This window comes from Mirounga angustirostris, unplaced genomic scaffold, assembly GCF_029215605.1.
Source record: "Mirounga angustirostris isolate CCGP_5_RB_7025 unplaced genomic scaffold, mMirAng1.0.hap1 SCAF_1, whole genome shotgun sequence".
NCBI lineage: Eukaryota > Metazoa > Chordata > Mammalia > Carnivora > Phocidae > Mirounga > Mirounga angustirostris.
In genome coordinates, this window is record NW_026991709.1 from 94,423,358 (window position 1) to 94,440,735 (window position 17,378).

A 17,378-nucleotide genomic window follows, 5' to 3' on the forward strand; every position below is an offset into this window, starting at 1 on the left:
ATCAGAAGGTTGTCAGGGAAAACAATACAGAGAAACCAAATTCCACAGGATGTTCATGGACACAGAATAGGTTTTTATGGACAAATAAGATGGGCAAATTGGTTATGACCAATCACAAAAACATTTTCTGAGGTATCCAGAAAGCTGTGGCCAGTTTTTTTTTTTTTTTTAAAGATTTTATTTATTTGAGAGAGAGAGAATGAGAGAGAGAGCACATGAGAGGGGGGAGGGTCAGAGGGAGAAGCAGACTCCTGCTGAGCAGGGAGCCCGATGTGGGACTCGACCTGGGACTTCAGGATCATGACCTGAGCCTAAGGCAGTCGCTCAACCAACTTTGAGAAGAAAAGTGATGAGCTCTAACCCTGTGAAATCTTTCTAAAATGAGTGTCACTCTTGATAACCTAGGATAAAACTTTGTTGTGTGAATGGTACACCTTCAGCAGATACACTCATCCACAAAAGCAGTTGTGTGATATGTTTTTCAATCCCTTTTATCCAGGTTTTTAAAAATGGGATATGATGTGGAATGGAATATCCCATTTTGGGATATTATGGAATATTATGGAATATATGGAATATTATTGGAATCGAATATTATGGAATATTATGCAGCCATAAAAAGAATGAATTTTTGCCATTTGTAACAACATGGATGGAGCTAGAGAGTATAACACTAAGAGAAACAAGTCAGTCAAAGAAAGACAAATACCATATGATCTCACTCATACGTGGAATTTAAGAAGCAAAACAAGTGAGCAAAGGAAAAAAAAAGAGAGAGAGGGAGATAAACCAAGAAACAAACTCTTAACATAGAGAACAAGCTAGTGCTTACCAGAGGGGAGGTGGGTGGGGGTATGGGTGAAATAGGTGATGTGGATTAAGGAGGGCACTTGTCGTGATGAGCACTGGGTGTTGTATGGAAGTGCTGAATCACTATATTGTACACCTGAAACTAATATAACTATATTGGAATTAAAATAAAAAACTTAATAAGAAATAAATAACTTTAAAAATGGGATATAGGGAAGTTTTCTGTTTTTATTATTACTAATGTGCCCCCAAATGTGATAAATGGGTAGCAGTCTTTAAGTACACAGAGAAGACGTTCATTGCAAGTGTACATAGAGCTTTAGTGACTTCAGTTTGGGACAGAATAAACTTAGGGCAAGTGGGGGTTTGTTGTAAACAAAAGATTTTGTTTAAATTTAAATAAAAAATAAGAACAATAACCTGTCAAGTTCCCACATGTATTTACTCCCACAGTGGTAAATTTTACCTAGTCCCAAGAATACTATTTATCAGAGCAGCTCCCAGGTATTGGGATGAACCAGACACCTTCAAAGCGTTGACTGATTACTCTTTGCTAGCAGTTCACTAGGATTACACAGCCACTCCAACATCAACAGCCTGAAAGAAAATGATACGAGGCTTGGAACAAAGGCTGGAATGCAGGTTAGCAACTGCCTTACATTGTAGTAAATACATCAATTAACATTCATCAGTGTCTAGAGACATGATCTGGTAAGAGTATGGAATGAACTGTATATGACAATTCAATTTTCTACCCGCCGCCCCCCCCCCCCCCCCCCCCCCCGCCCCAAGAAACCTTGGCTACTCCTTACTTTTGCACAATAGAATTTGGAGAGAACTCTGGGTGGGTTTGCCGTTCTTCCTAACTATGGAACTTTTTAAAACTGCTGGGAATGTTATCGGGGTAGTATAATGTAAGTACAGCCTGGGAGTACTTGTTTCCATCTTCATCCATCAGCTCAGACCTAGGAGGTGTTTTCAGAAGTTCACCAACTGCACCAAAGTAATGGAAGGGCAGAAAGAAAGTTTTTCATGTTCTTTTATTTGCCAGGTGTTTCAAGGCACTCATTCTTTTTGAAGTGTTGGAATGGGATGTTTGTGGGAGGAATTGAAGTGCCTGCCCCAAGAAGTAGGGAAAGAGGCAAATTAATCCTGTGACTTTTTCTTCTCCTCTGAATCTTGGGCTAAAATCATGGGAAAAGTTCATCATTTCCCATCATCTCATCAAGTGTTGCTCATTGTTCATTGACCAGTAATACCTCTTTCAAACAGAAACCTTCTTCTAAACTTATTTAATCCAGGCTGTTTCATACATCAACACAGAAATCCTGGCAGGGGAGTTTTGGAAAGAGCTCATCTTTTTGTATCATGTCAATGACCACATTGATTTTTCTTTACATTTGGTTTCAACAAGTGTTTATTGAGAGATTTATTGATAAGGGAGTAGTAGAGAATGAATTGTTCATGAGCCATCACTTTTTGTTATCTGAATGCAGGTAGACCTGAAAGACACTGACCTTTAAGAGGTGTCACTTAAGACCTAGAGACATGAGAACCTTTCCCTATAATAATGATAATGACTTCTGGCATTTGTAATTTCCCCTAAAGTTTACAAAAGATGCTCAAATGCATTATTTCTTCCGATTCTCACTTCAATTTTGTGTCGTATTTTAAAAACCACTTTTGTCTAATAGAAATAAATGTGAGCCATATATTAATTTTAAATTTTCTGGTAGGTAGCTACATTAAAACAGGTAAAAATAAACAGGTGTAATTAATATTACTAACATATTTCATTTTACCCATTATATCAAACCATTTCAGAATATAACCAATGTACAAGAATTATCAACTAGATATTTTGTAATTTTCATACCAAGTTTTAAAAATCTGGTGTATATATTTTTAAACTTACAGTACATCTCAATTTGAAGAAACCACATTTCTAATACTTTATTTCCACATGTATCTGTGGGCTACCATATTGAACAAAAATCAGATATGGGTGAAAAAATTGAGGGTCAAATAGATTGAGGGGCTTTCCTGGGTCACATAATTGGTTAGGTGGACTTGAACCCAGTTTGGTCTTCTGGTTTAAACAGAAATTGGATTAGATTTGTGGTTTACAGATTATCTGAATTACTTGTAATATTATGGGTTAAGGTTACAGAATAGGAAGCTGGCGATGTTGCAAAGAATGATTCACTCACTTCAGCACGATTGGCTTGCTTTGGCTGATGTTTTCAAGTCAGCAAATACATATTGAATTGTCATGGGCTGGAAACTTCCCTGGATTCTGAGGATTCTGCAATAAACTAGGCATCCGTACTCCCTCCCTTCATCACCTTATAGTCCAGTGGAGTTTTGGTGGTGGTGGCTTTAATAACCTTTCCCACTTGGGCTCACTTGAGTTGGGGTGTGCCAATTGCATGATCCTTTAATGACTCTCCCCATATTTACACAAGTTTTGTTTGTTTGTTGTGTGTATGTGTGTTTTGGCTAGATGTATATAATGCTGTTTCTTGGAAAAATTTATAATGCTTTTCCTTTCCACTGAGAAGAAAGTCTGCTCAGCTGTTTTTTCTTCAACCAAGTACTTTCACTTGACCCTTTAAGCCAGCTAAACCGAAGAAAAATGCAGTTATACCCTACTGCTTGAAATGGTGTAGCGATCTAGGAGCATTAATTTAAAAATTCATAAATCCTTTACACTATACAAAATTATGACCTGTAACCTTTTTTTCAGGTGACTTATTTTGACTTAACTATGTCCAAATAAATGTGTTTATTTAGGAGAGCTCAGTGCTACCCAAAACTGACATTTAGCATCTCCTATGGCTCAAAATATGTACAAGAGATGTGGACCACCCTCTGTTTCCTCATTATGCCAAATAATGGGAAGTGGAAATCACTCTAATCCTTTCTTCTATGTCTGCTGTACCTCTGCGAATATGATAAACTCAATCCAATTAAAAGTCATTACCTCTCCAGGGCTTTGCTGGAGTCTATAACCTTTATTTCACAATCCTCTTGATTATCTGTCTTCATCACAAGTAGAATTTTTAGCCATCTTCCATTTCAGTTTTCTCTTAAAGAAGAGGAATACACTTTTAGTGTTGAATATTATAGTCCTTATTTTCTGTACCATTCACTTGACTCTATTCAGTGCAGCCTTATATTATACAACTTAATTCTTCCTGGGCATTTGTCTTATCTCCCTGACTAGATTGTAAGTCCTTTGAAATCTGCAATTTTACTTTATTCTTTGTACTCTCCCTACCCCACCCTGCCATGGTGCTTTGTATATAGAAGTCTTATTGACTTAATGATTATTGGTTTGTGGTATATGTTGGATCATAGTTGCTAAAATATAATAGTGGGAATGAGTATTAAAAAGTTAGATGAGGAGTGCCTGGGTGGCTCGGTCTGTTAAGCGACTGCCTCTGGATTTCAGCTCAGATCATGGCTTCAGGGTCCTGGGATCGAGCCCTGTGTCGGGCTCTGTGCTCAGCACAGAGTCTTCTTGTACGTCTCTCTCTCTCTGCTCCTCCTCCTGCTCTCTCACATAAATAAATAAAATCTTTTTAAAAAAGTTAGATGAAGTAGATACATTAATACAATGATAATAGAAACAGAAACAACAAAAACAACAGTAACACAAAGCTTATTAAGTTACTGGGTAATTGTTCTGTAGACTTCCAGTACCTCTCCTGCCCCCGGTGAAATTTTTAACATCATATACTTTTGATAGAATTATAACATTTCAAATTTTTCCTCTCAAGCAGTCAGATTTTACATAGGTTTACATGGATTGATTCACAATATATCTGAACCAGCAAGCATCTTAAATATTTAGATGAATAAACTGATTATTTTCTGGCTTCTTTAGCTCTGAAATTCTACAATGCCATGAAAAATAAATATTTCAGTCAATTATCCTGAGGTTTAAGCAATATGATGACAAAATATTTTATTTAACTCAACTAGAATGGCTCTAAGCTATTAAAACAAGCAGTTTGTTAAGGAAGATTTATTGGAACAGACCCGAAAGATGATCAGCAAAAGCACAAAACAAAGACACTGAGATTTTTTTTTTTTTTTTTTTTTTTTTTTTTTTTTAAAGATTTTATTTATTTATTTGAGACAGAGAGAATGAGAGACAGAGAGCATGAGAGGGAGAAGGGTCAGAGGGAGAAGCAGACTCCCCGCCGAGCAGGGAGCCCGATGTGGGACTCGATCCCGGGACTCCAGGATCATGACCTGAGCCGAAGGCAGTCGCTTAACCAACTGAGCCACCCAGGCGCCCGACACTGAGATTTTTTATTTTGGAGAATAATTCCTAGAGCTAAGTAAGGGTTATAATGTTGATATAAATGAGCAGCAAAATATTTTATGCATATGCTAATGAATGTGAAGTCACAAATATGCGGGGTTTTGGCATTCCTTTTTATGAAGCTCCTTGATGAGCACATAGCTCTTTTTTTTTTTTTTTTTGAGATTGTTTTTCACCATATAATTACAGCTCTTGAAATTTATTTTGCTACTTTGGCTTTTGTTACTTTGACTATCGTAGGTGTAGGTGAATATTATTTGGGAAAGGACCATCATCTCTTACAGTGTGGGACACGAGAAATCCGTAGTACTGCCATTTTCTCTGATGAGCTCTTGCTTTAGGTTGGAGGCTCCAGGGAGATCTGGTCAGTCTTCCCTCTGAAGATAGCACCGTCCTGAGGTGAACAGAACTGTCTCTGGTTTGTTTGGCACAACTCTCAATTCACACTGAAAGATGAATGCGGTGTAGGCCATCTATAGGCTGGTGGGGGTTTCACAGGCATCACAGCAGTCCCGCCTGGTTCAAGGTAGAACTTTTAGTCTTTTTTTAAATGAAGTAGATCAAACAGAAATACATTTTTACTAGTTACATGACAGGGAAACCATCAACTTTTCTATGCGGTTTTCTCTTGACTTCTTTTATAATAGAAATGTAGACCATGCTGTTTTATAACCTGTTGGTTTCATCATTTTATGAGTTATTTAGAAGCAGTGGGAGTAAGTCATTCCTATTTTGATCCTAGCCTTAGGATCAAAAGGTTAGGAGGTTTTTATCAAGTTGGCATGCTCAACTGCAGTTGCTTCTACTCAGCTGTTAACATTCATCACTCTTCCTGACCTCAACTTATACCTTATTGGATTGCATTGTTGCATACCTGGTACCATTGCTGTCTTCACTACTCAACTCAAAAGCCTTGAGGGCAGGAAATGTATCTTATCCAACTCTATATCTAGCCTTAGCAACTTGCACAATGCAAGGCACAACATGGTGCCAAATAACATTTTGGAAGGGACAAGTGAACAAAGGTGAAAAGTAGCATCTTTGGCAAAGGCCATCACCCCTACACTTCCATCATCTAATTCTTCTTTTAATGCTAGTAAAAGATTGAAATCTGGGCACTTTTGTAGTCAAAACTTCAATTGGAATGTGCAATTAGAGCACTCACACAAAACTGGTAAAGTCTGGGGCATGTGTTTAATCCTTCACTTTTCATAGTATGGAGCCCACCAAAGATTTTGAAAGTCAAATGTGTATTTATTCCACAGAGGAAACTTTATCAACCAGTGCAAAAGTTTACTGGCACTAGCTGGTGATATAATGGGTAGTTTAAATCCTGCTAACTGCAAATAATTTTTCAACAGTGTTTATGATTGTGGTAGAGTTTAGTGAGCAGAAGTACAGATAACATAAATATTTCTACAAAAGCCGATTGTACTGGAGCCATAAATAAATTAGACCCAGTTTGTAAATAAATATAGTTTTTGCCAGCAAACATTTATAATCCTCTCTTGCTGCAAACAATAGTAATTTATATAGGAGAGGTCTTGAATGCCTTTTTTAAAAAAGTCAGTTCTCATTAGGAGGCAGTGCCTGGTGCCCGTCAAGTGTCTTAAGACCGTGTGACTCAATTAGACATTGAGGGATACTGTACAGACCACCTAATGCTACTAGTTATTGTACATGTTGATAATGACAGTTTCCAGAGACCATGCATAGTTTGGTAGTCTATGAAGTTGTCATATTATATCATTCCCTTAAATACCTAGCTTGTGTTACCACTTAGCAATGTTGAAATTACCCCCTCTCAAATCATAAGTGCTGTTTAGTGTGTGTATATACATATGCATAGCACATCTGTTCATATTTTTCTGAAAACACTTTTTACCAAAGTATATACTGTTCTCCCAGATTAAAAAAAAAAAACCAACCTTCTTTTATGTTTTTCAATGACATTCCATCCATCCCCATGGTTTTGAATGATTTTATGTTTAATACGATGTAGTGGTGGGAAATTCAATATGGGGGCCTTTATAACTTAAAATGGAGGCAGAAAAATGAACTCCTTGGAACCATCTAAACTTGTTTTACACTGAAGACACTATATTTGCAATGGGGCCAGAGTCCAAGCTGAAATTAGCCCACATCAAGGAACTTTCCTCACAGAATCACTTTGAGGTCAGAAGTCATTGTTGTCTTCGCTACCAAGCCCCGTGAGAACAAGGACCATCGTTCATTTTCAAATAAAACCTAATTTTGAGACTCTAACAAAATCTCATTCTTTTGGGCACTCTCCGCTCCTTATCAAACCAAGAGAGTGGTTAGGATAGTGTTCTATTGCTTGTTCACATTCCTTTTTATCAGCAAGCCATTGCTAGAACTCCCTCTTCTGCCAGACATGCATAATTATTTTCTTTTCTTTATGTAGAACTCCTGGTTATAAGAAAGCTCTTCTGTTTTGTAGCAGTAGGGAAGAGTCTGCATCAAGTCAGCTGTGAGAATGAATGTGAACTTACATTTACACTGTTCAGTTCTCTTACACACCTATCTCTGTTTATTACATGGTAGAAAGTAGAGCTCGATCCCATTTACTTTTTGATCTTCATCTTTTTGGGGTTGTTTTGAATATTTTCACCCCAGTTTATATTAGAATTCAGTCTCCTCATTACAAAATGCACTCCACTCCCCCACCCCCCGCCTTCCTTTAACTTGTAGCTCCTGAGTTTTGGTCTCTCTTTTGGAGGCAAGAAGGATCTCTGCCAAAAGCCACCAAGCCACACTTAGGTAATTATAATAAACAAGTTGGGGCTCTCATTTCACATGCAGAGCTGAATGAAGCAGAGCTGTGGTCAGAGGGATCCCAGTTGCTCCTCCATTAGCAATGGCACATTAATGCGCCCTCATGCTCCCCTCCCCCTTTAAACACTTCTTTTTTTTTTTTTTTTTCATTTTTTTTAAGGAAGCAAATCAGGTCACTCCTTAGCATGGGAAGGGCTGCTGCTTTCTTCTGAAACCACCATCAACAACATAAACAAATTAGAGGTAGTAAACCACACATTCTGCCCACACGTAAGCCACAGTCCTCACCAGAGGGCAGTCTACTTAATGTGAGAATAACAGCCCAGTTTTATAAGCCTCTACTGGGAATAAATTCCAGTTTCACTGGTTAGAGCAAAGTTAGGCAGCCAGAGTACAGTCTTTCCTAGGTTACATGTGAGAGAGACCAAACCAATTCTCAAAGTGTCTTTTCAGGAAATATATTTTATATAAAAGCTTTTGGTACACCAAACCTTGACCATCCTTTGATTTTTATTATGTAGAATCTGGATTGCTTGAGTGGAATGAACCTGGGGTTGAACTTGTCCAATGTGCCTGTTTTCTGGATAGGGAAACAGGGACCCAAAAGAGCAACGGCTCTCACGCTCTGACTCTCATGGTTACCCCAGGTGCTGGAGACCAATTGCTGAATCCAGATTTCGATAATGGGGCTTGTGCCCCTCCTGCTTTCCCCAGTTGCAAATGGCATGGCCTACAATCCCCCATCTTGACCCATGTGGGAATTGTAAAATATTCTCTATACCTTCCTGATGCTGATATGCTTCCTTTCCTGACAATGGTTAGTCCTCAACTAATGTGTCCAGCCCTAAACGAATGTGTTCCGTCATCAGTAAATTCCTGCTTGTGATAGTCTTTTCTTAAATACCTGTTTAAACAGTCATTTAGATAAATGGTTTTATCTAAATGGTCCCATTTGTGTGCAACAGGAAATGCCTGCCTTCTTTTAGATACGCTGGCAAATAATTACTGTAGATATGGCTTGAATACTGAAAGGCTATACTCTGGTCATTTCAGACTGCCTGAGGAGTAACCTCCCAGTCTGCTGCACCATAATTTCAGGGCATTTCTATTTTACCCTAAATGAATCTGAAAGAAAATCACTTTGGGGATGTAAAAAAGTTTAGGAGAAAAGCCATCAGTTCTAAGCTTGCCACAAGTCTCTTAAAAATTTGTACTGCTAAAAGAAAGTTGAAGCACAGAGTTATAATATAAAAAGAACGCCTATCTGATCGGTGATAAGTCTGTTCTTACCTGGGCAGTCCCGTGGGTATTGGTGACCGTGGTTCCCTGACAACTGACTAAGCCAAACATTAACCAGGCAGTGTTTTTCCTTGGAGTAGTACTCACAGAGCTTTAATGTCTTTATTTTAGCTGTTTTAGATTCTGTAAGTAGATACTGAAGGGCTTTACTGGTACCTCAACTATGAATTTTTTGGCAATTTCTTTCCATAACCCTTTTTAAAAAGCTTAGTTCCACCTCTGAAGAGGAACTTTTGAAAGTGGCCAAACCCATTTCATAATAGCTTAGAAGCTACCAGTTTAATTCACAAACCATATTTGTTTAGTGAAAAGTCTGTGAAATTCCTAGGAGAGTGGAGAAACTCTTAATCAGATTTAAAAGCCACAGGACAAGCAAGAGGTATGCCACAATCCTATGAGCAAGATAAATGTTTGCTCATTGATTTGGTCCCTTACTTCTAATTCATGTGGTATTTTCTGCCACCTCCCTTGTTGGCCTCCCAACACTCTTTCATACTTTTTGGTCTTTTTGACAGCCCATAAATGAAATATTTTTAGGAAGCACTGGGGAAAAAAGTTCCATAAGAAAGAAATGGAATAGCATGGTACAAGGAAGTAGCAAATACTTGAGGAGCAAGGAAGCTTAGAAGGTCATTTAAAAAATTCCATGTGCCAAGCCATGTTGATAGATTATCTTGCCAAAATAATGGTCTCCAGAGACATGAATTCTACAAGCGTGGTTCAGTGTCAAAAGGTTCCATGGAGGTCTGTTTTCTTCTCAGCCCTCTCTGGAGGCAGCACGTTCTGAAGACCAGGTCCATTAGCAGCTCCCATTCTAGTAGATGCCTCTCTTTTCTAAACCTGTACCTCTGGACCCTTATCCGGTCCTTCAAAGCTGGCTTAAGTCCGTTTTCTGGACAATAATTTTCCTTACTTTTACTAGTCTCCTTTCTTCCTTTCATTGGGATCTTAAATTTCATTATCTTGGGGCCATTCTCACTGAATATTCTGCCGGCCAGGTCACAGCCGCCTCCTTTGTTCTGTCTGTGCATCTGGCATTACTCGGGCTCCTCCCTTTTCCCCAAGCCCAGCGCGCGTTTATTGGTTGTGTTGCTCGTGCAGAAGAGCTGGCTCCTGAGGTCCTCTGCTTTCTCACAAACATGCTGCTGGAGTTGTTCTGGAAGTGTCCTAACAAGGGAAGAAGAGCACGTCCAGTTTGAATTTTGGGAGGAAATGGATGTCTCCCCCCCCCCCCCCCCCCCCCCCCCGCCCCAGCCTGCCCCACCATTCGCAGGCGTGGACTCAGGGACTTGTGTTCCTGTGCTCACGTCCTACCAGGAGGTCCCTGGTGGGCCTTGAGGTTTGGCGGTGCCTCCTCTCCTCCCAGAGCTGGGCACGCATCCTCAGTTTTCAGCCACGTGTAATCCTTCCTGTCTGCTTGCAAGTTGGGCCCAGAGTACTGGCGCTCGGGCCCACCCTCTTCTTTAGTAGCAATTAACCTTTACTACAGAGCTTCCTTTGAAGTTTGCTCATGTTTTTATTACAAAACTGCAATGAGGAACATAATGGGGGGAAATGTCTACATTTCTGAGTTACCTAATCTGTTCAATTCCCTAGCTGGTCTCCTCCTGGCATTTGTTTTATGTAGTTATGATCTCAACCAGTCGGCCTGAGATCTCAAACCATGTTTCTGTCTCAGCCTATTTTAAAGATTAGTGAGCTATTACACACACGCACACGCACTGCACGTGCATGTGGATGTGTGTATTGTATGCATACATGTGTATGGCTGAGTAGAAAGAGCTGATTTCTTGCTTAATGCCTACAGAAATCAGTCTTACTTTATAGTCAAGCTACGTGTCTGTACGCTTTTAATATGAAAATTAAACTCTAGTTAGTTGCTAAATATTTTCTCTCAATGAGCGAACATGAAGAGTAGAGAGGAAATTATTTATGCTGGTCTCCCTAACGATAATGCTGCCTGATAAGTATTATGACGGGTACTGAATGCTATTAATGGTGAAGTTTGGGATTTTGAATGGCATCTGCCCAGAAGATTTGCAGTTAAACTAGGCAGAGAGGCCAAGTGAAACAAATGGTGAGTTATATAAAACCCACAAAAAGAAAAGGCATCTTAGGCCAGCCTTGCAAATAAGAACCAAAGAATTACGAGTGAAATGGCCCTTTTTTTTCCTAGCTTGCCGTTCACAGGAGCTCAAATAAATGAAATCGTTTTTCTCTGCTTTTCACTCAGCAGTAAGTCATTGGTAGTCCAAGGTTAGTAGAAAAGCAACTATGGAACTCAAAGAAAATAAAAGAGAATCACTCTTTCTTCCTTAGGATGGGTAAGGACTTTCTAAGAAAAATGTAAAAATCACAAAGGGAAAAAAAATAGACTTCCTTCCATAAAAGTTAAAATTTTTATACAACACAAACCCATTAAAAAACCAAATGATAAATGATTTACTAGGGAAAGCACAAACTATATCAAAGGGATGAGTTTTTTTATTATTAATAAGGCAGACCAATAAAAGCTCAATTAAAAATGGACAAAAACAATGAACAATTTGCAAAAGGAGAAATAGGAATGACAAAAATATTTAGTCTCAGCAGTCAACTGAGATGTGAATTAAAATAACAATACACATATAATCTTTTCCATTGTATTAATAAATTTTAAAAGCAAGAAATAATAAGTACTAGGATAGTTGATAGGAATATAAAATGATATACACCTCTGAAAAGTAATCTGTCAATAATCACTGTTTTCTTACAGGAATCTAATCTAAGGGAATTAAAATGGACAAATATACATATTTATATGAAATGGTATTATCTTTATGGTACTTATGCAACAGAAAGTTAGAAGCAACTTAAGTAATTACTATGGAAATAGTTCATTTTTTGTGGGTCCATATAATGGAATATTATGCTGCAATTAAATGTATTTTTAGGAAATATTTTTAAAAACGTAAGTGTTCATAATAAAATATAAGTGAAAAAGCAGAAAATAGATTATTTACACAGTATGGCCATAATTTTGAAACAAACAAACTTTAAAACATATCTTCAAAAAAAAAAAAAAGCAAATTGCCTGAGAGTTACAGACATGGTTGGGTTTGGACACCTGCATTTCAGTCTCAGGTGATTTGGGATATACTCTTTAGCTTCCTGGAATATCAGATTCCGGATTTGGAAAATAGAAGATTATTATCACCTTGGCTTTCTTACAGGATTGTGAATGTTAAAGTGAGAACATATAGATACGTCTTTGGAAGTTACCATTATTATCTGCAGTTTTCTCTTTGCAGATTCTGACATGCTTTCAGAATGGAACTCTCTCAAGTGGAACCCTATGTTAGTTATTCAAAGAGTCATAGAAATAAATATACTCCAATCCAAGAGTGTGATCTGGCTTGGTCTCTGGGAATATTAGAACACTTAAAACTGGAATCGAAGAGGCTGATTTCCAAGAGCATTGCCCAAGTCATTTGTCTCATATCCAACAATAAGGTTGTCTTTCTGTCCTCACTCAGTTAATGATACATCTAAAGGATGCATGAAGCAAATTCCGGTAGCAGGCAACTCAGCTCCAAGAAGTTACAAGGGTTATTTATCTTTATGGGACCACTAATGTATATAGCGGTTCTTACCTGATACTTACCTATTGTAAATGTGCCCAATTTCCCCCCCAATAACAGAGATTTAATGGAGATAGGATAATTGAGGTAATCTGTCATTTAGATGAAATGTTTTAGCAGCTTTTAGAATAGTTCTTGAGTAATGTACATGGAGGCATTAGTTTACTTTGGTTTATGCAAATATTCAATGTGGTGTGATAAACTGCATTTGCTGTTGAAAAATTTGTAATGCTAGATTACAGTGAAATATTGTTGCATGTTTCGATATGTAAAACTCAGCAGTTTTCTGTTTCTATTTTTTTGTCACCACAGCCCTTTTTATATTTAATTCAGATGATACTAGATTAACAGAGGCTTGAAAACAAATTGCCTGGGTTTGCATATACATTTAATGTCTGCCTGTGGATGAATAGGACCGTGAGTCTTTCTCCTGGATTTGCGTGACCTGTATAAGTTGTTCTTTAGGTTTAATTGGAATTTTTTGCCATTGTAAGCAGAATTGCATTCAGGCTTTAAATTCAAATTCTTCTATGCAGCAGCCTGGGCACACATGTGTACTTTGTCTCCACAAGAATTGAAATCCAAATGCAGTCGTTAGATTATGCATTGGGAGAGTTTGTGGGTAACTCAAAGGTCATGAGGTCAGCTATGCCAGTGGGGGGGCCCAGATGGGTTTGTCTCTATCCTTTTTCAAGATTTGAGATCACTTTGATGGAACTGACAGTATGAGTGATTTAACCCTTTGAGGAAATAGGGGAAATTTTACTGACTTTTAATGGATAATTACTGGAGGAAATAGTTCTATTCATTTGGATGCCTTTTGGTTTCCTGCTGCTTAAGTGGACAGGTCTATAGATTATACAATACTTCCAATTTATAGCACTTACTTCTCGAGGAAAACAAAGTCTTCACAATGTGTGATAAATCCCTTTAAGAATCTGTAAAGTAACTCTGCATTTGCAGTAGTTAAATGTTAAAATTCTAGAGAGATGGTTTTTTTATATATTTTTAGCTGTATCAAGAGTGCTAGTGAACTTCTGGCTCTTAGGTTGAAGTGCAAAATCTCCCTGAAGGATAGATTTAGATAGACTTTATCAAGGGCATTTGGACCCTGAAGTGTATTTCTCTGATGATATTTCTTTGGGGCATTACTAAAATTGTTTCTTTTGATGTTGGGTTTGGAGAAAAGTTTATAATCTGTTGTGTTCTATTTCTATGGGTTTAAAGGTGCTTTTTAGGATCAAAATAGTTCCCTGCATTTGGTAGAAACATATTGATTTGGTTTAATAGTTCGATAAAATTATATGTTAGGTTAATTATCTATTTAGTAAGCTTTATTAAGCACCTTTATGCAGATCACTTGGAGAATTTCTAAGAGCTGTGAGTTCTGAGTCTTCCCTTTATGGGCCAACTTCCTAGTTGGAATAACAGATTCATTCATATTAAACTAAATAGCAATGCATGGCATTATTTGATCATCAGATTTGGGGGTGGATTTTGTAGGAACTCAAGGAAGGGGGATATTTGTGTTAAATGGAATGGTGAGGGGACAAGCTGAAACTTGACCTGAGAGGATGACTACAAGTTGGATGGGCAGAGGAGTGGAGATAGGGTTACCCAGCAGGAAGAACTGCAGAGGAAAAGCTCACTGAGCTCAGAAGACAGGGATAAGCTTATTCTGGCCTACGGTTTCCTACTGGGTAGTGTTGAGAATCAGAGAGAACGGGAGAATGGTTTTTTATTCCTAGCCTAAGAACTCTGGATTTTACCTATGAATACTGGGAATTATTGGAGGCTATTGCATAGAAAAATGGGCGTGCCAGGAAGATAAATTTGGCAGCATTCTCAGTGTTGAGGAATACTGGAGGTTGGAAGCTAGAGGTCTGAAGATATATTTAGAGGACTGTTAGAGGATTCAGGAATGAAAACGTGGATGAGATGAATGTAAAAATCTTGCAAGAAGAATGGACAGAATTCGATGACTGAACAGATTGGAGGATGAAGGAGAGAAAATGTCCATGTTATTTTAGAACCTTGAACATGGATAATTAGGGGAAAACAGTATTCTTAATAGACATAGTAAAGCAGGCAGGAGACTCAGTTTGAGGGCAGATGATAATGTACAAGATTTTGGATACAATGAACTTGAATGATAATGAGCTTGTGTGTTGAGGTCAAATGTCTTATAGGAATAAGGTTGGGTTCTGGAATTTGGTTCTATGCTTGGTTTAAATGGCATTGTCTTATCATTTGACTCAGGAACCAAGCACTTAATTTAGAAAGATATTTTTGCATGTGCTATCACTTTGTACTTTATAGAACTTTAAGTGGAGTCAATACTTGATCAACAATTGTTAATGACTGTCATGGTTAATAAATTTCCATAATGAGTCAGATAAGGAATTGGGGCTAGAAGTCAGGTTTTCTACCCTCTAGCCCAATAAACTACCTTGGAAGATTTTAATAATTCGTAGAACTACAGGGTTGGTAGCATCTTAAAAGTCATCTAGCCTAGTCATTATCCTAAAGCTGAAATTCTTCCATATTATCCCTAATTTATGGTTATCTAGGCTATGTTAGAAGCCCTATGATGGGAACTTAAGGCAACTCATTTTACCTTTGGATGGCTCCGATTGACATTTGTCTACTTATAATTTCAACCCATTTTTCTTAGTTCTCTCCTTGAAGGTCTACAAATCAAACAAATCAGGTATGACTCTCAGTCCGTAATCCCTGTGGACAAGAAACGTGTGCTTATTTGCTTTAAGATAACTGAAATCCCCTTCATCTGGTGAACTGGTGGGAAATTCAAGCTCAGTCACTATTCTTTAAAAAGACCCCAGCAAATTGCATAAAGATCTTAAGGTCTGAAATGGTGCACTCATTTACTTCAGGTGTGGGTGCTGTGCTGCCTTGTGGAGTCCTGAGAGCCCCAGTGTGGAGTGTCCAGACTCCTTGTTACTCTACCTTGCTTTCCCCTCTGGAAAACTCACCAAATTTCTGTAATGATTTTTATTTTCACAAATGTCCAGAGGAATCACTAGCTTCAAGTAGCTTTAATTCTCTGCTCTGCGTAAGTTGTTGAGGCAAAGAATACCAATGGCTTGGTGATGTGTTTGAAATAGGAAAGATAAAGAACAAACACAAATTAATACTCCAATAAATAGTCCTGCCACACAAATTTAAGCCCCGTTGCTCATGGTAGCCCTTGGAATCTTTGACAATCTCCTACAGTTTAGTCCAAGATACATTGCATGATACAACTTTCCAAGACATCGTGTAATGCTTTCACCTCCCGATTTAGGATGGTTTGTGGGGTTGTAGGTACACATATGTTTACTTCTTATCTCAACTTTATTTAGACCAATAGTTAAATTGCTGGTTGTTTCCCAGCTAAATAATGGATTGAGCTGGCCCATGAGAGAATTGACAGTTGAAGATTAGCTCATTTGATTTATGGATTCACCACAGATAAACCAAATCCCCCATCTGTGAATCCCAGAGATTTTAATGCAGGCATATTTTAACAATGGCCTTCCCGATTTTGTCTTCAAAGAACAACAGCATTATAAGGTGGCTACTGAGCTGTGGGATTTTGATTCTTCTGTATTAGTTGGAATTCACAAAGTTATTATTTGTTCACAGGTAATGAGTGTGTATATGGCAGCTACCCTGAAATTCCTTTGGAAGAAATGCCAGATGCAGATGGAGTAGCCAGCACTCCCTCCCTCAATATTCAAGAGCCATGCTCTCCAGCCACATCCAGTGAAGCATTCACGCCAAAGGAGGGCTCTCCATACAAAGCCCCCATCTACATCCCTGATGATATCCCCATTCCTGCCGAGTTTGAACTTCGAGAGTCAAATATGCCTGGAGCGGGACTAGGAATATGGACCAAAAGGAAGATTGAAGCAGGTGAAAAGTTTGGGCCTTATGTGGGAGAGCAGAGGTCAAACCTGAAAGACCCCAGCTATGGATGGGAGGTAAGAATACATTTTGAGTTTACACATTTAAATATATGCAGATGTGTGAAGAAAAGATCAATTTTTAAGGTGGCCATAAAATAAGCAAATTCCAAATGTTGCAAAATGTCTTCAAATAGATGTTTAAGAATGAACCTCCCTTATAATCTTGCTTCTTGATAGAAACAAAATGTTGCCTAAATATATAGCATGATAGAGAGGAACTCAACTAATGAATGGTAAAGAGTAGTATCAACTTACAAACATACCAAAGGAAACAAATACAGTTTTTATAATTAACATCGTTTAGAAGCATCATATATGGCCATCCATATAGTATGTGGCATAAACAAACGTCATCATATGACTAGCTTATTGTATTTTATCAGTTCTTTGGGAGCAAGGCTTGAAAGATTGGAGGAAACATTTGTTTTCTCCATTTTTGTGGCTTAGTTTGGTTTTATTTTGTTCTACATGGTCATTTTGCTCTGCCTTCTAATATATTTTGCCACTCTTGTGATAACCCTGCTTTGATTCTACATGCTTCTAGAATATGAA

At 38.1% G+C, this 17,378-nt stretch overlaps 1 protein-coding gene across 8 annotated transcripts in view; it reads left to right on the plus strand.

Annotated features, from left to right (window-relative positions):
- Nucleotides 1–17,378, plus strand: part of MECOM (MDS1 and EVI1 complex locus) — a 541,263-nt gene that overhangs the window by 240,363 nt on the left and 283,522 nt on the right. For all 8 annotated transcript variants that reach the window (XM_045903421.3, XM_064585679.1, XM_054504331.2 and 5 more), the window contains one exon: nt 16,504–16,841. In XM_045903421.3, coding sequence (XP_045759377.1) covers nt 16,504–16,841 — 338 coding nt within the window. The remainder of the gene's footprint in view (nt 1–16,503; nt 16,842–17,378) is intronic.